This window comes from Saccoglossus kowalevskii, chromosome 15 (genome assembly GCF_978046115.1).
Source record: "Saccoglossus kowalevskii chromosome 15, keSacKowa6.1, whole genome shotgun sequence".
Classification (NCBI taxonomy): Eukaryota; Metazoa; Hemichordata; class Enteropneusta; family Harrimaniidae; genus Saccoglossus; species Saccoglossus kowalevskii.
In genome coordinates this window covers 15,861,451-15,887,576 of record NC_140655.1, presented here as the reverse complement: position 1 = coordinate 15,887,576, position 26,126 = coordinate 15,861,451, and the positions used below count along the sequence as shown (strand labels likewise).

The window sequence follows — 26,126 nt, the reverse complement described above, 5'->3', positions numbered from 1 at the left end:
ATCTCTACCTTAAGATGCTAGAATACAATTTTAAACAGAATCGTACAGTACAGAAAAGATATAAATAAATGGTTTCCTGGGTAGACGGATGCTTCATCTGCATAAATCCAACATGGCCGTCACATCTAAAAGAAAAACCTTGGTTGAATCTACAAATATGCTATACTATAAACATAATAGATCATTTAAACGTAAATTTTCAACTCTATAAACTATATTTTTGATTTAACAAACTGTATTAAATAGAATACTGTTTTCCACATCAATTGTATGAGTGGTGCTGATCGGAGAGGCTCAAAGAGAAGTCTGCTTAGAGTGGCCAACACAACCGACAAGCTCCAATTGGTTGGTTCCCTCCTCCGGGGTCTAGGCCTCTGATTAAACAGTAAACAGTCTTCTAATGGTAGGACAACCAGCTGGCCTTGTCCCCAGAAAATCCCAATGGTGGGTGACAAGGCTGACCTATAGCCAACAATTGCTGAAAGGACAAGTCCATTTTATTCAAACGATGGTCGAAAAGTCAGCTGTCTGGCCAACAAAGGGATGGCATAGATCTCCTTTACACTACACCAATCAGTGTATGCACGTCATTCGAGGCGTAGGCTGTGTTGGTGGGATCCCTGTTCGCCCTGGCCAGGACGTTGGCAGCCGACCCACTGAGAAAATATCTGAGTGAGTCAACTGAGAGCATTGATGCATGTAAGTGGTAGAGTGCTGGGCTCGAAGGCAGAGCGCCATCCAGATGGGACAGCCGATCTGGAAGTCCGGAAGCACCCTGGTGTTTCGACTAGCATTTCAAACAGTAGTGAAAACCAGATCTTGATTGGCCTGTTGGGCGCCACCCACGTCAAAGTGCAGATGCAGTTTTTCCAGTACCCGGTAAATAGCAGGAATGGAGGAAAGGCATACACGTCCATGTGAGTACATAGGGATTGACAAAAAAGTGTCCCTGGCCGATTCTCCTGGGGTCGGCAGGAGTGTCGTCTATGGCGAAAGCTTGGCGTTCGGGGTGTGGTGAATAGGTCCTTGGACCATCCTACCGCCGAAACAAACTGGAGGTTACCCATTGAGGTTATCCGCCACTCCACGTTTTGGAGATGGAGCCGCCACGAGATGGCGTCCGCCCCTGGAAGGTGGTGTGCGGCTAGCTCCACATTGTATTGTTCCAAAGGAGAATTTGCTTTGCTAGAACTGACAACGATGGCGATCTGGTTCCCCCTCCTTGTAGCTATTGGAGACCACCGCTGTATTAACCGTGCAAAGCAAGACTCAAGAAAGTGAAGTAGTGCTCAGCACACTTCTTTCAGTTTGTGCCAGTTGATATGGCAGTCCTGAATTCAGGGACCATATTTTCCATTAGACTTGTTCGTCTAATAGGTGCGCTCCCCAACATGTGAGGGATGCATTCATTTCCATATTCATAGCCGTGGTGAGTGGGTCCAAGGGGCCCCCTGCCCGAGGTTGGCAATTGCCGACCACCAGGGCAAGGCGTCCCTTGCTTGGTTCGAGAGTGTTACTCACCCCTCCAGTTTCTGTAAGAGAGCCCGGTGTTGCAACAAATGTATGCTGTAATGGGCGCTTGCATAACGAAGACTGGAGAACTACCCTGCAAACCGCTGACATCATTCCGATGATCCACATTAGTTCTCAAAGGGACACAGAGGGACTGACTAGGCGTTTGACTAAGTCATTTAGGCAACGGGCCTGTGCCGTACCAACCCCACCTCCATGTTGAAATCCCTGGCCAGGAACACCAACTGTTCTGTTAACTCCCTGGCCAGGAACACCAACTGTTCTATTGGCTGAGGGTGGGACTTGCTCGATTTACTAGGAAGCACAACTGGTCTAGAAAATATGGTGTTAGCCTTACTGTTTGACTAATCACCTCTTGTTGGGTTGTTTAGCAACCAGCAATCTAGGTACACATTGATGTGTACCGATGTAATGTGTACCGGCGCAGCAGTTGCACCACCTGTTTCTACACTCTAGTGAATATGTATGTAGTCATGCAAAACTCAAAAGGAAGCACCCCTCACTTGACTACTTGGCCCAACTGGGCAAATCGAGGGATTCGTTGACTCACTGGGTGTATCGGTATGTGCAGATAAGTATCACTCAAATATAGCGAGGCTAACCATTAGAAACAGAGCACGTGGAATAATATGGTGCTCGGTGTTTCAAGGAAGCTCATACTGATTTAGTCTGATTAAGTACAGAACGGAGCACAGTAGTCTTAGTTGTAGTCTTTGGAACAAATGCCGAGATCCCTATCCTGTGTATAGCGCCCTTTGTAAGCAAAGTATCTACCTCCTGTTGGATTGCTCCTGCTTTGCTGGGGTCTCCTGGTAGTGCCCCGTGTATTGCCACCTGGAGAGTCCAGGGATTGGTTACGCACTGCCTCTAAAATGGAATACACCTGCGTAATCAGTACGACAAGGATGTACAGGTTCAGCGGTTCCACATCACGGTGATTTCTCCTCTGCCGAGGTGAGACTCTACGAAGTCTGTAGAAGTTGATAGGTTCCGACTCTGCCTCCCGCCAAATGTATGCCCATCCCCTTTGTCGCAAGTGGAAGCATCAAACCATGAGGAGGGGGGACCACCATCGGTTCCTTTTTTCTGGGGGCACATCACCACTCTTCCCTTCTCAGGAATAGCCGAGCACTTGCCTCCTGGCTACTTCTGGCCAGTGGGTGCCGACTTTGGTCGCTACGTTTACTCAGCTTGGGGACTTACCGCTTGCCCTTGGCAGAAGCCAAACTGGCTCGCGGGTATCACCTGTACCAACTGGTCAATTGGATCCTGAAGCAATGAGACTGCTTTTTCCATCCTCAAAAAAAGAGGGTGGGGGAGGTCCATCCTGTGTAAGTGAGGCGGTGGTGCGCCCAGTGAAAACAGCCCAAACCGCATTCTGTTGTACGGAGGCAGCCCCTGCCACGAAAGTTAGATGACACTGCAAGATATTCTGCTTAGCCGTGTGGTATCCCACCAATGGCTGTGTCTGCTGGTCTAGGAGCAAGGCTGGTGCATTTCTCCATTGAGACATCAGAGTGCTGGCAACACAGAAAAATTCATTCTAGTGGGCTGGCCACAACTCAAAAGTTGAGGGTCGCCACTCTACTTTCAGTGCGTGGATTTTTTCCGACTAACCGGTCAAAATATTCAATGAGCTCGGTCACGCTTTTTGCCCGTTCCACCGAACCAAAAAAATTGTGGTACCAGGGTCGGGGGAGGAACTGAAGGCTTTGATCAAGCGCGAACTTTGGCTTCAGACTCTGCTGGCTCTGGTCTCAAACACCGCTCGATTGGGTAGCGCTTGATGCAGCGGAAAAGGTTGAGCATAAAATTGACCTACTCTAAGGACTTAGGTCTCTATCCTGAGGGGGACCAAGGTCTGCCCATCAACACCGCCTGTGCGTTCCCCCTACATCCAGCACTCGACGGGATCCAAAGCAATACCGAATGCAGGACTCTGTATCCCGGAAGTTACAGTCCTACCGAGAGACTGTTTCAGGATCGAGGGTGGGGGGGGTGAACATCGGGACACTAGGATCAATGTCCCCCCTCACCAAACGGCGTTGCTCACAGAGTCATTAAGAGGAACAGACTCTGAGGGGCCGCCTAAGGTTGCACATTTAAATGATACTATTTTGATGGCCATATTGGATTTATGCAAATGGAATTGTTATTCAATCAAATGTTTCACAATCACAAACATTCACACACACCAAACCATATCGTAGCATCTTTAATATCTAAAAAATGTCATCTAGAATTAAAAATATGTCCTAATAGTTATATTGTTTATGTTGGAAAATTGCACCAAACGGCCATTTTGAATATATGCAAATAAGGTATATTTTGGAAGCCTAGATTTTCCTAGACTTTTAGTATGTCAATCTAGGCACCTCCCCGGAATGTATTGTGAAGAAATTATTTCTGTTACAATTTGTGATGGGGCAAACCATATATTGACTGGACTATATGTGCAAAAATACATGATTGGAAAAGGTACCATTGATTGCCATTTTTGCTGGATGTAGTTATACCAAAATACATCAGTGCGATCGATGTTGGGTACGTGGGTGCCGACTTTGGTCGTTACGTTTACTCAACTTGGGGTCCTTACTGCTTGCCCTTGGCAGAAGCCAAACTGGCTTGCGGGTATCACCTAACCAACTGGTCAATTGGATCCTGAAGCAATGAGACTGCTTTTTCCATCCTCAAAAAAAAGGGCGGGGGAGGTCCATCCTGTGTAAGTGAGGTGGTGATGCGCCCAGTGAAAACGGCCCAAATCGCATTCTTTTGTACAAAGGCAGCCCCTGCCACGAAAGTTAGATGACACTGCAGGATATTCTGCTTAGCCGTGTGGTATCCCACCAATGATTGTGTCTGCTGGTCTAGGAGCGAGGCTGGTGTGTTTCTCCATTGAGACTTCAGAGTGCTGGCGACACAGAACAATTCATTCCAGTGGGCTGGCCACAACTCAAAGGTTGAGGGTCGCCACTCTGCTTTCAGTGCATGGATTGTTTCCGACTAACTGGTCAAAATATTCAATGAATGCGGTCACCCTCTTTGCGTATTCCACCGAACCAAAAAAATTGTGGTACCAGGGTCGGGGGAGGAACTGAAGGATTCGATTGAGCACGAACTTTGACTACAGACTCTGCTGGCTCTGGTCTCAAACACTGCTCGATTGGGTAGTGCTTGATCCAGTGGAAAAGTTTGAGCATAAAATTGACCTACCCTAAGGACTTATCCCGAGGGGGACCAAGGTCCGCCCATCAACACCGTCTGTGCGTTCCCCCTACATCCAGCACTCGGCGAGATCCAAAGCAATATTGAATGCAGGACTTAGTATATCGGAAGTGAGAGTCCTACCGAGAGTGACTGTCTCAGGATCGAGAGTGGGGGTGAACATCGGGTTACTAGGATCGATGCCCCCCCCCTCACCGAACGGCGTTGCTCACAGAGTCATTAAGAGGAGCGGCCGCCCAGGTTGCACATTTAAATGATACTATTTTGATGGCCATATTGTATTTATGCAAATGGGATTGTTATTCAATCAAATGTTTCACAATCACATACATTCACACACACCAAATCATATCGCAGCAACTTTAATATTTAAAAAATGTCATCTACAATTAAAAATATGTTCTAATAGTTATATTTTCCATGTTGTAAATTGCACCAAACGGCCATTTTGAATATATGCAAATTAGGTATATTTCGGAAGCCTAGATTTTCCTAGATTTTTAATATGTCAATCTGAGCACCTCCCCGGAATATATTGTGAAGAAATTATTTCTGTTACACTTTGTGATGTAGCAAACCATATATTGACTGGACTATATGTGCAAGTGTTTAAATACAACATGTGCATGAATACATGATTGGAAAGGGTACCGTTGATTGACATTATTGCTGGGTATAGTTATACCAAAATACATCAGTGCGATCGATGTTGGGTACGTTTGCTTTGTGAATACATCCTGCTCTTCTTACCATACTCATTTGACTACATGGCAACCCACGTGTACTATCAAGGAGAGTATGTTTATCGAGGTGTTATTTTCCCTGGATATATCAGAAGAAATCTGGCACGGGCATTTGAAGAACAGTTTGAATGCAGAGATGACGACGTGTTTATTGTTTCCTACCCACGGTCAGGTGAGAATAATTTGATAGTATATTCTACATCATGTTGATTGGAGTATCAAATTGGCGTCAGAATATTTGTGCATTTGATGGTAAAACATTAATGTGTGTGTATTATATGCAGCATGTTGGCAGTAGTGAATCACCTTGTTGATATTAAACATTTAAAATAAATATTAGGAGTTATGTGGGAATTTGGAATAGAACGACATTTTATAAAAAAAACATGTATACGAAAATAGGCAAATAGCCGTAATCGGTCTACGAAAGAACTATTGCATATAAACTTTGGACCCAAGCTTCTCAAACAGGGGAATCATTTTACAGAATTGGCCAACAATTTAGTAAAATTGCTGCCAATGTGTGTATATAACTGAATATATTGCCGGTTCCAAAAATAAATCGTTAGCAGCTTATCCACTGTGACTGGACTAAGAAGATTTTGCAATGCGTACAAACGGGTACAAAAATAGCATTTCTGATTTTAGTTTATGTTTGCACAAACAATTGCAGTGTGGGATGAATATTTAAATTCCGTGACCCATTATTCCGGATTTATTAAATTCTTTGATGTTCAACAAAAGCACAAAATATATGAAAGAACATCATACTCTTTAAATAAATCATATATCACTCGTTGGATACTTCATATGAATGTGTTCGTCTTATCAATACAATACTGCAAGTGGTGAACAGTAGTAAACTTTCAGCAGCTTATGATGACTGAATGTCCCTTTGGTCCAGTCAGCATAAATCCTGTGTATTTTGCTAACTTTTCTAGACATTGATATGCTAGTGAATCCAGTCGATCACCTATTTTTACACTGGTGTTAATATATGTATGTATACATTCACAGCAAACTCATCTTAAACAACAGCTCAGTTTCAACTACAGCTAAGCCTGTTTTTATATAAACACAAACACCCTTGTTAATAGCATAACTTAGTACAATTAACGAAGAAATATGCACATTACAATAAGTATTATATATATTACTCAAGTTTATTTTTAAATCTTAACAGAATTTAAATGGAAAGACAACTTAAATGAGAAGAGGCGAATCTGCTGTTATTTTTGTATTTCACATTTCAGGTACAACGTGGACCACTGAAATGGTATCTTTGGTAATGAATGGTGGTGATACAGAATACAACATGTCTGATATACAACATACAAGAGTACCGCAGATTGAAGTGAACTACAAGCCAAATATCATGCGAGTATAGACTCATTACTTACACAACTTACGTATTGGGGGGATGAAAATGTGCATGGTAGATATCTTCCACAACACAGAAAACATAAATAATTTGGGTTGGTTGAAATACAAGCATAGACGACGCGGTAACCATAGTGTCGATATTGCTTCTCAATCTACCACTGCACATGTGTTTAATTTTGTTTGTCTGACAGTCTGTAATTTTATAATTGACTGATAATAATATTGCCTGATAACTGGGCTCAGACTGGGTTGTTTGCTTAAATAATACGTTCGACCACGTCTCACCCATTAGTGTGCCAATCAACGATCTTATTCTGCTTCCAAACAATACCGAATCTCTCACAGCGCCATTTTGCATGAGAAGAGCATATTACAAGACAATAAATATGTCATGCCAAGCCGGGAACTTTATAGCTTCTTGACCTCTTTGAATCTAATATGGCGCTGTCAAATTTTGGGGCGCTGATTAATCGGTAAACTTAGATCGGTAAAATGGGTAAATAATTCCATACTATCAACGCCAGTAATTCTGTACTGTGTGCGCAATTGATACACGATTAAATAAACGACATTTTCATGGGCAGGAATTTCCACACACAAAAATCAAGAAAACAAAAACAATCAACAATCCCCCCATTAAAATTATTCAATAAAAGCGTCGCAGAGAAATGAGGTCATATCCGGTTAGTGTTCTCATGCACGAACGATTCTCGCGAGGCTGGTATTTTCATGATGGCGTCATTCAAACGACATGGTGATGTCGGTATTACAAAAATTAGCATTTGCTATTACTTTGTACAATCAAATATACTTCCACCAGGTTTCATCAATTATTAAAACTTGTTATGAGTAGACTGTTTTGTTGTTCAGAATGTACTCTGTGTAACTGCACTTTTGTATATTCTGCTTGATATTTGTTGTTTACATTTTGTATGATGTCATTTCTATGTTATCGTATAGAATCAGTATAGAACGTGTGGGCAAATATGAGGTATTTTCCCGACACTTAGTCACATGTCCGTTAAATGAGTTTATATTTCCTTACTAGATTCAATATGATCCTCCGAGTACTTATAATAATGAGAATGATGTTGCCTACTTTCCTACACCAATATATGTCTCTTATCCCTAAGATAAAGGATTTTCGGTCATTTAATGATGCGTTTGAGTGGTCGAAGTCTATTCCTTCTCCTCGACTAATGAGGACACATCTCCAGTATAATTTGTTTGCAAAGGAGCCAATTAAACGGAAATGCAAGGTAATTAATAAAACGTATGTCACGAACGTTTGTCATACATCATATACAAATGCTAAAACCATTAGACCATTAATTATTTCTCAGCACCTAGTGGTATGGTAATTGTACAATACAAACTCCGAGTCTATACAAATTCCAGGGTGTATTCTGTCGGGAATAAAGACAGTCAACACAGCTTGAACAAAAAAGAAAGCATATAATATGAACAGAAAATATTAATTCATCAAATAATTGTAATTTCAGTTCATATATGTTGCAAGAAATCCCAAAGATATGCTTGTGTCGTATTACTATTTTTATAAGATGTGCCGTGTTCATGGTTGTTATGATGGCTCTTGGGCTGCGTTCTTCCGCAAATTTATAAATAAACAGCGTAAGTATTGCCAGCACATGAATAATATTTACCGACATAAGCTCAAATTCCATAGAGTGTGCACGTGATCAGGACATTGCGCTTAATAACTGAAAGTGGAAATACAAAATAGTTGTTCGTAGGGATACATATATTATTATTTAATATAAACATGTCTTGATAATTTCCCAAAATGGGCCATTTTTAATTCAAACATTCAAGGATACGTATATACAAATTTCATGTGGCTAGGCATATCAAAAATTCATTAACAAGATGTTCTTTTCTACAATAATATAAACAGTTTGTTATGGTGATTGGTTTGATCACGTGATAGGCTGGTGGAAATATGCTCAAAAGAATACCGATACTGTGTTGTTCCTAAAATACGAAGATATAAAAAAGGTATAATGACAATATCTCATCTTTTTTTTCAAATTTACCAAAATAATTGTGTGAGCGTATTTGAATTGTGAACATTGTTTAAATAATACCCGTCTCTCTAAATTATACTGTTATTCTCAGGAGGGAGACTAACACACTATTATGTAGTTGTTTTAGTTTTTTATTTATCATTCGCAGGTCATGCATATTTAAATTCTTAGAATACAGGCTTTATTGACTTGATATTACTAGTCCAATGCAATTTAATTATTTCAGAATCCACGAAGTACAATTATGCAGATTTCAAAGTTTTTGAATAAAGAACTTCATGATAGACTAGTTGACGAAATTATTCACCACTGCTGTTTTCATCGCATGCAAAACAATGCCGGAGTAAACTTCGGACGCGAATCTTATGTTATGAATACAAAACGAGGAAAATTCATAAGAAAAGGTATTGAAACTTTCTCTAAGTTTTGAATAGAATTATTCATTTTATAGCAATCGCAACATAACATTACCATTAAAGATATCCATATTTTGTTTGCCAAACTTTTAGTCGCAACAGACCTTTTATTTGTCCTGAAGTGTTACATTTAGATTTAAATTAGGTCATTAGATTTGACACGTTTTACATAACATGTACTGATGATGACGACATGAGAACATTAATTTAAGGTAATGCGTTTATTATAATCGGACCGAAGTCAATTAAATATGAGAAGTAGACTTCACATAACCAACTCAAATGTGGTGTTGACTTCAGGATCTGAAAATGCATGGATGAAAAACGTTACATCAATTATCTAAATTCTCCTCATTCTGTTATCCTTTATTCCATACATGATACAGGTTCACAGTTAATCCCTGTCTTGTTTATTCACAGGAATTATAGGAGACTGGAGAAATCACTTCACATTGGCTCAAAATGAAGAATTCAACAAACTCTACGAATACAAGATGAAAGACACTGGTCTATCATTTCAGTGGGACGGCGAGAATTAAGAAATATGACAAATACATATTAACATGCTTGTTCTCTGGCTAAATTAGAATACATTATCGGATTATTCAATTATAAGATATATGCACTAAACTCCAGTACATTTCAATACATATAGTGTAGTGCCAAACATGTTAAGCTTAATCAAAAGTATATAATAGGTTTTGAAAGGTGACAGAATACATAAGAAAATATATCAACTAGTAGTATATATAGTAACTAGTAACTAGTGGAAAAGAGTATCTACGCATGCGTGGTGGATATCTTGGAGAACGATGAACTGTTAATCATTCCATTAAAATCCTACTATATAATCTTCTCGTCTACGTATTCCAGTTACCATTTTAGATATGAGCATTCCAAAGTATATTATGTCTCTCAAGCAATGTAATGACAACAGTTAAAGATACCCAAAATGATAGTTGTAGAAATATATGAAAAACAGTATATATGCAAATATATTATATAGTAGATTGATAGATATTTTATAATATTAGGTATCTACACAAAAAACTAGTTTAAACACACTGTTGTTAAATACGCTGACTTCATTCAAATAGGTCGTGTATGTATAGGTGATGTTGGGTATACAAGACATATTACGTAGGTCCATTTATTGTTAGAATTTTAATTTTATTGTTCGAACATATCAAAAATAAAAGGTATCAAAAAGTTAGTGTGCCTTTCAAATATACCTCTCCCAAGAATATAGTGTTACATTTAAGGTAGAGATGCAGGTTGTGGGCATTTGCTTTTTATTATCCAAACAGTCTTGGCTATAGACTGTTAAAATTTTGTAGAATTGTGAATAGTGGAACATATTCAAAAAATATAGATAACAGGTGCAAACATTCTCTATTTTGAATGCTAAGCAAGATTTAGCAAGGCTGTACATAAATAATTAAAAAAACACGGTGAAAAAAAGAAAAGACGGGATCTCCATATTATGCATTATATTTAACTTTTAACAAAACGATAATACATTTAAATTTGAAACTGTTACAGCCATTTCAATTATGAGCATTCGCAAACTTCTTACTGAGTGAATTGTTATGCAAATTAGCAAATATCTTCTTTTTAGTGAACATCCCAGAACTTTAAAAAATAGCTCCTAGACGCTTTGACCTTTTGTTTTGAAATTTTCACAAATGATTGACAATGTGTTTATCTTCAAAACGCCGTCGGGGCATTGTTTTTGGTTGAACAGTGTTACAACAATCGCACAGACAACTAGCATGGGTGTTAATTTATGCATAAACTTGAAGTAGTGAAATTTGGGCTGCTACCCCGCAAAATTGACAACTGGTAGACAGTTTCCAAGACGGCACTTTCTTCATAGTAAACAGATGTACCCATCAACCAATTTTGACAGAAAACAGAAGCATGGTTTAGGAGCTATTTTTCTTATAAAAAGTGTTCATAAAATGAAAATACTAACAACATTTTAAAATTCATACAATAAGCTTTTCGAAAATATACAGTTTTGTGGACAAGGGAGGTCATCTTGGCTTCCTAATTAACTAATTAAAATACCTGTCAGATAAACTGCATCTCTATTAAAGTCTGTGTTACAACAAATACTGATGCTGTCCAGGCTGTTATACCCAAACAACTATATAATTACATACATATGAATTGATCGCTTAAACAATGTTGTCGCCTGTTTTTTTGTTAATGCTGAATACAGCTTATTTGCCATCGCAACGTTCTTTGCAGTATCAGTGCTATTTATAATGTAGGTAACGCGTGTATTCGTTGTGGCCGTGTTGTTTATTTCATTGATGGGATTGTGAGCAGTTTCGAATATGACAAAATATTGTTTATTGTTTTAGAGACGCTAAAACGCATGGACTCAAGTCTACTACAATATTTCTCAGTGATGTATAGGTTTGTTTTACAAAATAAGTTGACAATATGTGTGGCTGTAATGAAATTGAATTAAAATACCTACCAATAATTGTGTTTTAAGTGTAGTTATGTTCATATTTAATGGAGTGAAAGCTTTATATCTGAAAAATGCGAGTAGGAGACGTGACTTCAAGTATGCTGCGCCAACCATCTATACATTTCATACACTGGCAGACATTCAGTGTGTCAGCAATGTTTTGTACTCGGAAATTTAATAACCTATAACAATATAGTCTCGATCTTTAAACAACGTATACATCATATGAGCCAATAAACACACCCTCTATTTCAGCCAATCAGAATCAAGTCACTGCATGCGATGGTCGCAGACGTGCAGAGGAAACTCTTCAAATGTGTTAACATTTGCGTGATTTGATTGTTGTTTTGATTTAAATCGTGTCGACTATATAATGTATTCAGTTTATATGACTTATGTCCTATGTCCCTGTGAAAATGGTTATTAATCTGCCGATTCCCGTTTAAGTAATTAACAAGTATTATAGACGTGAACCAAATGTAACTTCAAAACGACACAATAACGTCAATATTACTAATAATATGTACAGGCGAAAAGTATACTCACGCATACTTGCATAAATAATCATGTATTGTGTCTGATGTACAATACAAATACTAGCAATTAACATGCAATTTACACAGAAAATAATCGTGTGTTCTAATGAGATGATTCCAATTTTCCACCTTTTTACTAATGGGTATCCCCCAACAAAACGAGCGATTACAATCAGAGTAAGGACGCGAAAATCAATTACACAGCTCATCGACTTTTAAGAATTAACTTTAATCACATTCTTCATAGAGTGTCCTGCTTCAAGTGTCATGTATTGCCTTTGTTCAGAAACATGTATGTGTAAAAACGTGTAGTGACTGGCAATTGACCTAACACAATTTGGCAACGTTGTATTTTAAACTGAATGCATCTTTATAGAGTAATGTATAGGGCAGATATATCCGAGACGCTACGGCAAAAACATGTTATTCGAATAAATTACTTTTTTTAATTTCTGCCACACGTTTCAATTGAGTTATAGAAACAAAGAGGTCCAATCAGAAAAATTGTTGTGCTACGTTGTCTTGTCGTGTGTATTGGTCATACATGGCAGAAACAGGATATTTTGCATACTAACTGAAACATTGGAACACAAAATGTTTTGTTGTTGTTTTTTGTTAGGTGATAGTATTCGACATATTGACTAATACAAATAGGGTTTTTCTTTTTACGGGAAAAGTAAGTTTTGCTCATTACCTCGCTGGAATATGTTTTGTTGAATAATCTTCGTTTGAATTACTTCGTTTTAATCTTTCAAAATATAATGATCTAAATGATGAAAATATGTTGAAAACTTTCCTAGAGATGACTGCTGACACCCCTGTGATAAATATGGTTTGGTTGCACTCAGCGCAATTCAAAATTAGAGCAAATCACTTATGCTGGTAATAAGTGATAGAGCCAATAACCTCATCGAAATTTAATCAAAGTTAAAGTTTTCAGCTTTGTCATTTCACGTTCTACCACATATTTTACTGATAGTGAAAATAAATTAAAATATATATATTTGAAGAAAACATATTTTTTACCTCAAAATATTTTATTTACACTGGATTACAGAGTATAACAAATTTTACCTGAATCGTTAGGCTAGACAAGAGATGCAATGCTTAAAAGATTAAATACCAATACAAATTCTAAAAATATTCATATGATGATGCTGAGTACTGAGTAACGAAAATTAACTGAGCGAGCAAGTTTGGGATCACAACACTAAAGGTTAGAATTATTTTTTTGTAATCCCAGGCTCTGTAAGTATGTGGTGATTTACTATTAATTGCCAATTTTGTAATTATCTGATCGAGTAGACTAATCCATCGGTATCCCATTATGATCACGTTGGCATACTTTCTGGCAATCGATATTGTATTCAATACTCAACGCCGATTATTTGTCAATGCTATGAAAACGCACATCATTAAATCACAAACGACTGATGCAGTCCATCTAGAATACGCTGCTCCGTGCCTTTACCACGGTGGAATATATACAACTACCAATACACCTTGAGAAGTATATATTTACAAGGTGTCATACATTTTGTTTTACGAGAAAGCATTCAACAGACATGTGTATTTTCGTCCTGAAAGAACGATTTTATAAATGTCACCTGACTCCACTTTGTACATGTTTTATGGACGCAATATAAGTGGTGAAGCACAGGACATTATTTAATAGGCTAATTTGTAGAAGTGTTCTATTTTTTATCTTTATTTTTTTTGTGTATGTTGGACTACTGTGGTTTCAAATATTTTTAATGTGTCTAATGGCGTCTGTCAGGGAAGTTCCCTAAGTTATTTTCTAATAGTATAGTAGCCGAGTGATAAGCTTCACTTGGCGAGTGTGCCTTCTAGCTGGTGTTCCAATAAATCATTTGTTTTATATGTTCCACTCCATATATTAGTTTACATCTGTGAGCAGTACAGTATACTGGCCACTCTTGTTATGATTTTTATTGTGTGTTTTTTTCTTTCTTATTCATTGGTGCGTGGAAATGGGAAGAGGTGCAAATAACTTTTAAAAGGTGGTCGGTCTATTGGTCTAGCAGTTATACTGTTTTGAAATTCGTAATTGTTTTCACTAAGTCCGTTTTGAATCAAACTAGATGACGAACAGGTTTTGAGAAGAAGTCGATTAAAGGTACCAATTTGGTCACAATATTGGATTTACTCTGAGCCAGAAATGGAGATTGCCGCTATGATTTGTCCACAAAAAATGACTAAAAGTAATTACAAAACCATCTCTTTTGAGCCACGAGATAAATTAGCATCTATGTTTAAAGTATCAGCAGTTTTTCATGATTAATCACGTTGGTTGGTCGCCATCTTGAATTTCTTTTATACAGTAATTTTATACTGATGCCACATATGTCCTATTGTTTTAAAATGTGCCATGTTGTATCTTTACACTGATTCTTTTCAGATAGCATAAAATAATTCTGAACAGTCACTCAGTGTTGCCGCCAACTTGGATTTTTGGAAAAAAAATGCTACAAATTTGAGCATTGGTCTCTTGTGAGTACTTTAAATGATTAACATAATATTTCACATATTGCATATATAAAAAAGAAGTAATTTTGATCAGTCACATGGTTTAGCCGCCAACTTGAATTTTATGAAAAACGGCAATTTTACAATTGCGGGTGTTTTATTAGTCTTATTGATCTGACATTTTGCATGTACATCCCACTCTGGAGATGCATTTTTTTCCTACAAATATCACATAGGCCAGGTAACGTGGATCGGTTATCTGAATGGAGTGGGTCATCTGACCTCATTATTATGCATAAATAAAATATCTCACTCAAGCACTGTTGCATATATCACAATGATGACATGTTCTCAAAGGCAAACCCGGTAAAGTAATTAAAACTTCCAATCTCTAGTAAACATTGTGGCATGACACCCAATGTTGTACTGTTATACACAGTCACTGTATGCTGCAAAGACTGTAAATATTATAAATGGCTCTGTATCCAATGATGGAACCTACTCAATGGAAGCTACCTATTCCTGATCTTTGCCAGTACATGTGTCTCGGTATGCCTACTTGCATGCTACCGTATTGAGTACAACATCTCAACTTGTAAAATTAACTTTAATTAAAATTAATTATCTCAATTCTCGAGTGAATTACTATGTATACACCATGGGCTTGACTGTAACCACCTAATCCATTATCCACATAATGAAGATCTTGTGACTAATAAGTTTATCCAAATATGATCATGAGATGGATAATATTTAATTAAAAGGAGAATATTTAGCAGTTAGATATACGTGCAAAATTAATAAAGTCGCATTACCAAATACATTGTTTATAAATATATTCATTCATGTGGATATCCCTTTAACAAAGTGACGGTAAAAACGTAGCTGGTACACGTCCGTTCTACTGCGTTGTATTGAGTCATCTCAATTGTGGTCTGCGTGTATAGTTTTGATTAATTGAAATATTAGATGCAAACTTCGTCATCCCATACAATCAGCGGAGTTCAAAATGGGATCATACTGATAGCTAATCATGGTTTTGAAGTCAAACCCCAGCTAATGTAAAAAACAAATACATTTTGCATTATTTTAACTTCGAAAGCAGGAGTTTTGGCACCATTTTTTGTGAGGTTCACTAAAATGCTATAATTATCGAACGTTCACTAAAATTCTACAATTATCGTACTATTGGTAACAAAATGAACAGTACGAAATCTGATATCGGATAGTATATTTTTTTACTAGGCAACAATTAGATTGGATAGTAAATTAAATAAGCTACTATTTACTCGTTATTTAAACTCGATAAGAAAACACTTTTCTAATATGTTATTTAGTTAATTTGCTTAGGGAAAATAAGTTGAATATGTTACTATGTAGCCAAATTATTTTGCCATTTTCTCATGCTACCACACAAAATGAAAATGCTACTAATATCCAATTACGTTTGATAGAGGGTTAGAGGGTAAGAGGAAATACTTATGATATTAACATTTTCTATTCTACAGTAAGCGTTGTTGTTTCTCCTTTAAATTTCAATGCCAAATTGAAATTATTGAAATTAAATTCTACAATCATACGCTACATAACAAATAGTTAAAGGTTGATTTTATTTTCAAGTTAAAAGTTTATAGAAGTCATAGTTGTCACTAATTTCATTCAAAATGGTTGTCATTTTGAAGTTAAAGTTAAGTGAACACTACTATCTGATACGACAGGTATCTATTAGAAATGAAATAGCATTGAAACATTTCTATATGACGTCATTAGACATTGTGATTGTTCGATTCAATTGCCATTGACATTTATGCATATTTAAAAAAATTAACAGAATGGGTTTGTTGTGTCACAAACATTTTTCATAAACACTTTTGAAAACGTTGGAAATGATTATTCATTGTATCACTTTGCTAAAGGCGTTTCTTTGCTGGTTGGATTCAACTGCCATTGCTAATTGATTGGTTAGTCTCGTGTCTCAACATCACCCGAATTTGATTTCACACAAAATGTGTAACCTACTTAACCTTTGGCCTCCAACCCCGAGCAGATTTAATAATTTTAAGAGCAGCAAAATGTGCAATATCAAACTGTTGACGAAGAATGTCCTCATTTAAATCGAGGAGTAAGGCGCCATCTATTTCATTTTCCACAAATATTTTAACAACGCTTTCGTCAACGTGAACTTCGTTACGTAGAAATGCAGCCACGTCGTTAACACTCATTTGTGATATGTCGAGTTGACTTCTCTTTATGTCATCGCCATTCGCATATATATCAGGTTGTTGTTGTTGTTGTTCTTGTTTCTGTTGGTGTTTATGTTGGTGTTTTCCGGGATGATGTCGCTCTTTACGTTGCTGTGAATAAACAAATTGTAAATAAATCTAAGTAGAGCGAAGTTAAATGACATGAATACAAATATCTAGTTGGTCATGCGAAATTATCAAAGTGATTAAAGATATTATTGTCATTTTGCATATTATTTCATCCATATTGTATTCCAAAAAAATAAACATTTGTCTACTCACTGGGAGGAATCGACCGACAATTGACTTAGGGCGTGGAGTTGGCGTAACCACAGCAACAGTGGTGGATGTATCAGTCTAAAATTAAAGAAAATTATTACAGTGACTAGATTTGTATTATTTTGTTTCATGGTTGACTAAATTGTCCGTGAACTTGTTGGCAAGTTTGCTTATTTTGTGAGTTGTGTTTTTGTATTATTATTATTATTATTATTATTATTATTATTATTATTATTATTATTATTATTATTATTATTATTATTATTATTATAAACTATTCCCTCTTGATTGTACATTATTGTATAATATTTACATTTACCTCTTTGGCTGTCATTTCCGCTATTTTCTGCTGTCGTCGTATACGAATTTCCTCTAAAAAATTGAGAAAGAAATATATAAAATAATCTTCATCTTTTCAACCAATATTTTGAGTAAAACTCACCCTATCGTCTGATAAAAAAGTATAGATGCAATTCATCGTGGCTAACGAAAAGTCAATAGGACGCCATCTGTTTGCCATCTGTGTCTTTTATTACAAATTTGAACTTGTGTCAAATCACTCAATTGTTTTTATTTCCCACATAATCTTTTCAAAACAGGCCATAATTAACTGATATCAAAAGCTGTGTTTGGTCAAGATAATGTATTGTATTAATATTGATCCAACTTCTTTTGAAAAATGCCAAACTTAAACCAATAACAAATTACGTCATGCTCATTTGGCAGGCTTACTAGTTTATGAAATGGTTTCCAAAATGTGGTAGGAACGAACAAATAAACAAACAAAAGACCGACCGACCGACCGAATGAATGAATGAATTAATGAATGAATGAATGAAAGACCGACCGACCGAATGAATGAATGAATGAATTATTGTGGGTGGGTGGGTAGGTGGGAGGGAGTATGGATAGATGGGTAAATTTATGGATGAATAAATGGATGGATGGAATGGTGAAGAACAGTAGTTGAAATGACCAAGGAAGAAGAAAGAAATTATGGAATGACGAAAGGAGAAGGATGAAATGATGGAAAATGGAACTCTGAAAAGGGGAAGTTGAATGCTGGGGGAGGACTGATTGAAAGATGGCGGAAGAAAGGGAGGAAGGAAGGGAGGGGGTGGGGAGGATGAAGAGACAGAAAAAGAATAAAAGAATAAAACGATGGTATGATGAAGGAAGGAAAGGTGGAATGATGAAGGGTGGAGTTGGAGGGAATGAAAGACGAAATGATGAAGAAATAAATAAATTGAAGGATGAAATGATGTAGGAAGGGAAGATGGGTGGAATAAAAGATGGAAGAGAAGATGGAATAGAAAAAATAAATACTGCGAGTATATACTTATTCATACATACCCGGTATTTCTTCAAAATCTGGATCATGGCCATAGGAAAGTTCTTCACGGATAACATATGTATTCTCCACTACAAATAATTATATTTAAATAAATGTCATCAGAGGGACTTGACAGTTGCATTAATCAATGCACAGTGATGGGTACATTCCTTATATTTTTGTTAGCAGTATAGTATCTAATACATTTGCTGCGTTGCGAGTACTAATTGAGTGTTACATGTTTATTTGTTGTGATGTATAAGTAATCAATGCCTAGAGATGGGGACATCATGTCTGATACATCTAAGTCGTGGACATGTAATTTTGGCCGGAAAAAACAAATCAGAGTAAAATGCTCCGTTTCCACGGTAGGAAAATCCCTAAAGATGTACGGTTCGGTCAATCGGCGCAGTTTGTATTGTCATCGGGGTTATTTTAAAAGGTTAGGTAGGTATACTGTATATCAACCTATATGTATGTTCGGAAAAATAATAAAAGAATAAAAAAAGTGTCTGTTTCAACGGCTTCTTAGAAAGCACTGATAGGTCAATATAGTTAGCGTTGTTTCAATGAGGTTTTTATTGGATAATCAGCGGTTGTTTTTTTTTTTTTTTTTTTTCGATTAGCATTATGTATGTCGTACCCTAGATATCAGTATCATTGTCAGCGCACGTCGGTTCATGTGGTCGGGTCAAGCCAATTCTGCGTGGCGCCGGGCACGATCACACCAAGCATTTTATCGCTGAGATGACTCCTATCCGAAACATATAAAATGCATTCCGTCGTTGCTTAGGAACAGTGACGATTGTTTACAAAGATCAGCTAAACAAACGACAAGAATAACAGTGGCGCACTGTAGTGCCACATAGTCTGGTTTGAAACATATGAAAATGCCACAACTTAAAGACAAAATAAAAAAATTGTCATAATGTACAATATATAATAATCTGTGTGTATTGAACCTAACGATACATGTGTATGATATTTAAATTCGATACAGATCGTTATGGTAATTAGTCAGACATCACAGCAAATATATTGAACTTTAGTTTGGGAAATATTTTAATAATAATGGTTATTGGATTTGTATTAAATTTGACCTGCGTATAAGCCGCCACACTGTGATTTAACACATATGTTTTCATTTTTGCAAACCAGCATATGAATGTGTCAATACAAATGACGATTCCTAATCAGCTCAAGCTAGCTATCTGCTGTGATAACATTTAACGCAAGTTGTTGTTTTAATAGCAACAGCCGCGAACAACGTCTTTATTTCCCTTCGAATGTGAACGGCTGTGCGCGCACAAAGTAAACAACTTGACACTTTACAGCGATAAAGAGTTCAATATAACCCGTTTTAGTTGCGTTTTTCCTCATTATTGAACCTACATTCGTTCTCATATACTTTTTATAGAATTTCCGAAAACCATTGTACTCACATATTGGGTAGTTTAGTGGCGTGAACGTATCTTATGGGCAGCTCACATAACGGCAGATGTTAATTTGTGATGTAATTACCGTTAGAGTCCCCCAACCGTTACCGTTTAAAACACACTCGTCAGAATAAACCACACACATGCTATCTAATAAATATGAATCGACGTTATATTCGACCCAAACGATGTGTCGACTCACAATCGATCAGATCTGACGCACACGCAGAGTGATGGTTTGTCAACGAAGGACCTGACCGGTAATTACATTTGCCGTTCAGCATCCCTAACGGACTAGATGCACATACGGTACGTTGTGAAAAGTTGGAAACGTACAATATTACCACTACATTTAAATCAATGCGAAATTCAAACGAGGATGTGTCTTTACTTAAAGTAAATTACATCTTTGTTTATCTAGTCCGTTAAGGGTGCTAGACGGCAGATGCGATTACCAATTTGGTTTTACTTTATTTACAATCTTCGTGTGCGACAGATCTAATTGATTGCCTACATTGTATACGTCATCGTTATGTTTAGCGTTTAGCGTTAAGTACTGTTTGTTTATCTAGTCGGTAAGGGGTGATCAACGCCAGATGGAATTACAAATATGGTGTTAATTGTTAAATCATCTAGATGTGCGTTAGATCTATTTGCCCAAGAGTCAACACATTGCCTTGTTTGAATGTGTCATACTGCTAAGGTAATATTGCACAATGTCGTTCTTTGCGCAAAGTACCGTTTGGTTAGAGGTGCTGAGCGGCAGATGAAACTACCAATTTGGTTTTATTTGACTAATCATCTTCCTGAGCCTTGGATCTAATTGATTGGGGGTCAACACATTGTTTGCTTTGAATACAATGTCGATTCGTATTTAGTAGTAACATTACAACATTGCATTGACTAACGATAATTACAACTTAATTAAACGTCACTAATCATGTTTTTAATAATATACACATCTGTCCAGTGAAATATATCCACACGAATAATAATATGAACATGCTGCTAACAGTGTTAAAAATCAAATAATCATGACGTGTAGCATCAAGGTGAAACAAAGAGAACTGTTCAAATAAAAGATTATAATCTGTAGATAATGCAAGCATGGTCAAATAGTAACACACAAAAAAACAAATAACTCTGTACTATGAATAATTTACCAGCATATATACAAATTATAAAACGACGTAAAAGTGACCTAATAATGATAAAATAGTGGCGTTTTGGTGAAATGATTAAATTCGGTCCAGGAATGGCGTAATAATAATAAAAAAGTGATACCATAAAATGAACATGGCAAATAGTAATTCAACTCAGGTTTTTAGAACTAATCGCATTTCATATTCACAAGCAGATATATTCACATCTGTTGATTCGCATGGGCTCTTCTACGAGGAAATAACCCTGGGAATAGTATATGTGTGTAACTAAGGTCAAACGTCATCGTGTACCATGTACCTTTGTTCGACGCTCGATTAGTTTACATTGTGCGTATGTGTCAATGTATAACTGGACACAAGAACAGGGGCGCATCAATTGTACGTCGGGCGGGGAAAGTTTCCTGGATAAGAATATGATGAACGTAATTTCTTACTAGCATAGAAGCAAGAAGCAAGTGTATTTCCACCAATTTTGGACACCAAGCCACGATAAAATTTCACCCACCCCAACCACCTTTCTTATTGAGGGCCCGCCAGTTAAAACAATACCTACAGTGTAGTTCTTGTTTGGGCTTCGTCTTTCTGTCCACTTTTGGAGCGACTGTTGGAAGTGGCGTTCTTTTTCGAGGTTTTGCGACCGGGGCAGTATTGAAGTAAGCATCCACTTCGGCATTCCAATAAAGATCGTCCTTCTTTGGCACATAAACAGTTGGTCGTTCGTAGTACTCTAAATAAGGCACGTCAATCATTTTTCCGACTTCAATTTTTGGCAGAAACGTCTCAACGATGAGTTGGTAGTCGGAGGCGTCTGATTCATCATCTGTTACTATTTCGAACTCGATTTCAAGATTCACAGTCATTACACACATATGTCGAACGTTCTCGACTTTCGTACTAGCTATGACATAAGTCTCGGTCAATTCTCTCTCAAATGTGAATATCTGCTCGGCCCCGCCAAGGTCCGACAACATTTCGGCCGTACGTCGATCATATTCAATAAACTTAGCCTTAACTGGCAACGTGAATGCCTCGAGAAGCTCGTCCACTCTATATTCATTGTTACGAGGGATACTCGAATTTCGTTGGTCTGATAGGACACGCAGCGTTCCCCGAAATGAGAATGGAATCGTAATTTGGATGTTTTGAAGGCCAACTGACGCTAGTATCTTACGCTCACGGCGTATTCCCTGTACCTTGAACACGTCACCAGTGGAGAATGACTCCGAACCATAAATACCTTGGTAGACACGGACAAGCTGTGGAAGATTATGCTCAAACTTTTCAACAATTTCAGCGAGAGAGTATTGTTCGTCAGACCAGACAATAGCTTGGGCGTTCACAGCTTCCTCGTAGGTCGACATGATTGCGATGTGCCCGACAGGTGAACTTTGTACGTTAAATGCAATGTTGCAATGAATGATGGGTAAATACAGTACATGAATAAACGACATTTTTTAATATGTTGTTGACACAACTCATTCCCTGCTATTTTATGAATAGTTAAATAATTTGGAAATTCAAATTGAAACGAATGATTACTATCAAGCGTTGGAATAACATCGAAAATTGGGGGCACTGAGCTCGTTGATCGCCCAGTTGAATTCAACTGCCATTTAGATAACGTTAGGAGTTTGGGATCATATTTTAATTTACGAACGTGACAAAATAAGTGTTCGTTTCCATAACAACGGTGTGTCGGTGTTACTTGCCCATTTTAGAGAAGAAGAAGAGAATATGTTGAAATAATATGGTAATTATACTTCTGCAATTTCTCCCGCATACATGGTAACAGCTATGGATTGCACTTACTGAATTTAAGAAGAGATTAAAGGGTGGCAGTCGTCGCGCCACATCCTGTTCGATATGGGACTCATAGCGACGTATACAACGCCTGTAAAACACATTGTTTATTTACATGAAATTCGAACACGCGCTGCGCGACGACCACCGCGCTTTAAATATAATATTCAATGAAAATTGAAAATCTAGATTGTAAATAAGCAGAATCTAGTATATCGTATTTGCAGTTTCCTTTAACGGGTATCTTCTAGAATGCAATATACACGAAAACATCTATTTTTGTCAATATTGTTGTTCAATACTGTAGACCAAATTAACACCAAAATATGTATGGTATCTTGCCAAAATTATTTATAACTCATCCTTTTTATACAGAAGTAAAATACTGCGAAACAGGAAATGACACTTTGGTTTACTTGTCTAAAAACATGCACAGACTGTTTATTCATTTGACATGTGGGTTTATTTATTTATTTGGTGACATTATTAGTGCATTTTTACTCGGTGTCCTAAGCAGTATTAGAGTTTCTCAAGTTTGGGATTTGAAGTTTGAAATAACGAAGAACATATAACACTTTACCAGGGTATGTGAAACGGAAATTGTCACCTAATTGTAAGACCGTCGCTGATTGGCTCCTGAGTTGAATGGCGAATTCGGTTTCAACAACATCCGGGAAAGTGTTTTAGGTGTTCATATGCAAGGGATTTTTCCATACAAAAACGACAATTCGGGAGAATATTGTTAGCGGTTAGCTTAATATAATCCCAATGGTTCGTTTGGCTGTGAAACGATGTTTCCGTGCGTGTTTACGACGGTTTGCCAATCACAAAACGATATTTTATCCAGGGTGATTGTGACATTGACGACAATCTACATGCTTCCATACATATTCTCGTAAACCACATGCAAGTAGTTTACAAAGATGCATGATCCAAGTACAAATGTGGTCTGTGTTCAGTTAAATTATATTATTAATTTGTTTTGTTTTTTAATGATTGACATGCCTGGCGTGATTTACTTTAACATGAAAATTTGTTAGATTTGTGGGAAAATATATGCCACATTTGGTGACATGTAAGCATACCTTTGATCTTTAAAAAACACTCAGACATACCTAAACATACTGTTGTTTGAACAAGCTGATAATGTGAGGATACCTCAAAGTATGCACGAAGACAGTACAGCTGGAGTATCGACCGACGCGCAAGAATACATCATGGGAATGCCGAAATCCGAAATCTTTAGAGCAGAATCAGCGAACTTCTTCGTGTGGAGTCCGGTCAAACTCTGGTGGCAGCCATGTTTGTTGTTATTATTAGAAGACGTTTACGCGTGTAATCATTCCATGTTTGGAATTCGCATTTCCTTATATGGTAGGATGAACATGTCCCGTAAAATACCGCAAAATTACGGCACGCTGTAACTTATGGCGTTAGGGTGACAAATGTATAATAATATATTAGATGCAGTAAACTATTCCTCACATGGTGTGTTATATTAGTATGTTAAATGGTTCATTTCTTCAATTTCGTTATTTATACCAAAAATGATTGATTGAGCCTTTTGTTGTCAAGTTGAATTCCCTACTCTTTGATGGGTGCGTGTATTTTTTCATAGGTCATGGTCGCATATTTGAATGGATTATCACTTGATTGTTCCAAAACAATAGCCCATTAGAATGGATGATTTCATCACGATTTGTATGTGAAAGATATAAGTGATATGTGCCCTATAATTTGACCATCCTGAACGGGAAAGGGTCAATAAACTTTAACAAGATGGGGGGTCTCTCGCTGTCTCATATTTCACTTATGTTACTTTGAATATCGTTGTTATTATTGACTTGTGGTGAAGAAACTTATCAGATACAAATACTTGTTGCACTGGTTTATAGATAATGTCTATGTCATATTAAGGTGTATCGTGCGTATGCATTTTGAACGGAGGTAATTTTGTGCAGCGTTTTAGTTTAAGCTCAATATAAGTAGTAATGAAATCGGCTGCAATAAAAAACAATGCGATGGTTTTCTTTTCCGTGGGTACATCATAGGCTGCATCATGGCTATCTTCCCAAGTCCATTCTAAAGAAATTTAGCAAGGTATACGGAGAAACGTCTGAATTTCTGATTTGTTTCGCGGTTTAGTTATTTCCGTAGGAGGTTTTAACCCGGATTATCAGCATTATTGCCAAATTTCAAGAACTCTAAATGGCATATATTTAAAATTGTATCTCCCCTACATGATGTTAAAGCGCGGTGGTCGTCGCGCAGCGCGTGTTCGAATTTCATGTAAATAAACAATGTATTTCACGCGCGTTGTATGCGTCGCTATGAGTCCCATATCGAACAGGATGCGGTGCGACGACTACCGACCTTTAAATGTAATCAACGTAAAACGCTTTTCCCTCCACCTGAGTGGTCTCCGAGATTGTATCAAATTTGGAAAATACCTTTGCGTTTGGCATTCTTGTGTCTATGTCTTCCAATCGGCGGGGTTCTGGCGTGGTGATGGTTGCACTAGGGTTGCAATGGCATATTCACGGTTTTGCAAACTCTCTAGCCCTTCAAACAGATCCTTGTTGTGCCCAAGTAATTCTCGTGCTTGATTAATTATAAGATTGTTTTTACAGTAATGGTAGTAGGCCGTATTTTCTGGTTTGGTATGATATATATATATATATATATATCTGTTCTATTTTTATAGAAGAACCTTCGCAAATAAAAAAAATTCTAAAATTTAAAAATATAAGAGGTAGTCACTAAACCATGTACTTTCACACTCAAGCAAGAGAATAGACATGTTGGTGAACTAGCCTTGCACTGTGAGTGTTTTATTGTTTACACTCCAGTTTTTTTCACAAATAAAAAAAAATTAAAAAGAAAGAACTGCAGACCATACTTCTTTATATTTTTTAGTGGGCAAGCCATGTTTTCCACATACAAAAATACACATAATATTTCTATTTAATTTATTTTATTTAAAAAAAATATTTTAGAAGCATAACAATACAACGACTAGATT

At 37.1% G+C, this 26,126-nt stretch overlaps 2 protein-coding genes across 2 annotated transcripts; one reads left to right on the top strand and one right to left on the bottom strand.

Annotated features, from left to right (window-relative positions):
* The first annotated feature begins 5,405 nt into the window (after positions 1–5,405).
* On the top strand, positions 5,406–10,016 carry LOC100377175 (sulfotransferase 1B1-like). The gene is made up of 7 exons (XM_085508474.1): positions 5,406–5,673; positions 6,755–6,878; positions 7,933–8,143; positions 8,387–8,516; positions 8,800–8,900; positions 9,156–9,333; positions 9,766–10,016. Exons 1-7 carry the CDS (start codon positions 5,526–5,528, stop codon positions 9,882–9,884), a joined length of 1,011 nt encoding a protein of 336 aa, XP_085364600.1. The 5' UTR covers positions 5,406–5,525; the 3' UTR covers positions 9,885–10,016.
* A 6,849-nt stretch (positions 10,017–16,865) lies between these two features.
* LOC102805651 (uncharacterized) lies at positions 16,866–22,665 on the bottom strand. Its single transcript, XM_006816491.2, has 5 exons — positions 21,858–22,665; positions 18,726–18,794; positions 17,692–17,744; positions 17,376–17,450; positions 16,866–17,204 (listed from the first exon to the last, which is right to left on the bottom strand). The coding sequence occupies exons 1-5, from the start codon at positions 22,663–22,665 to the stop codon at positions 16,866–16,868; spliced, it is 1,344 nt and encodes a 447-aa protein (XP_006816554.2).
* Positions 22,666–26,126: the final 3,461 nt, after the last annotated feature.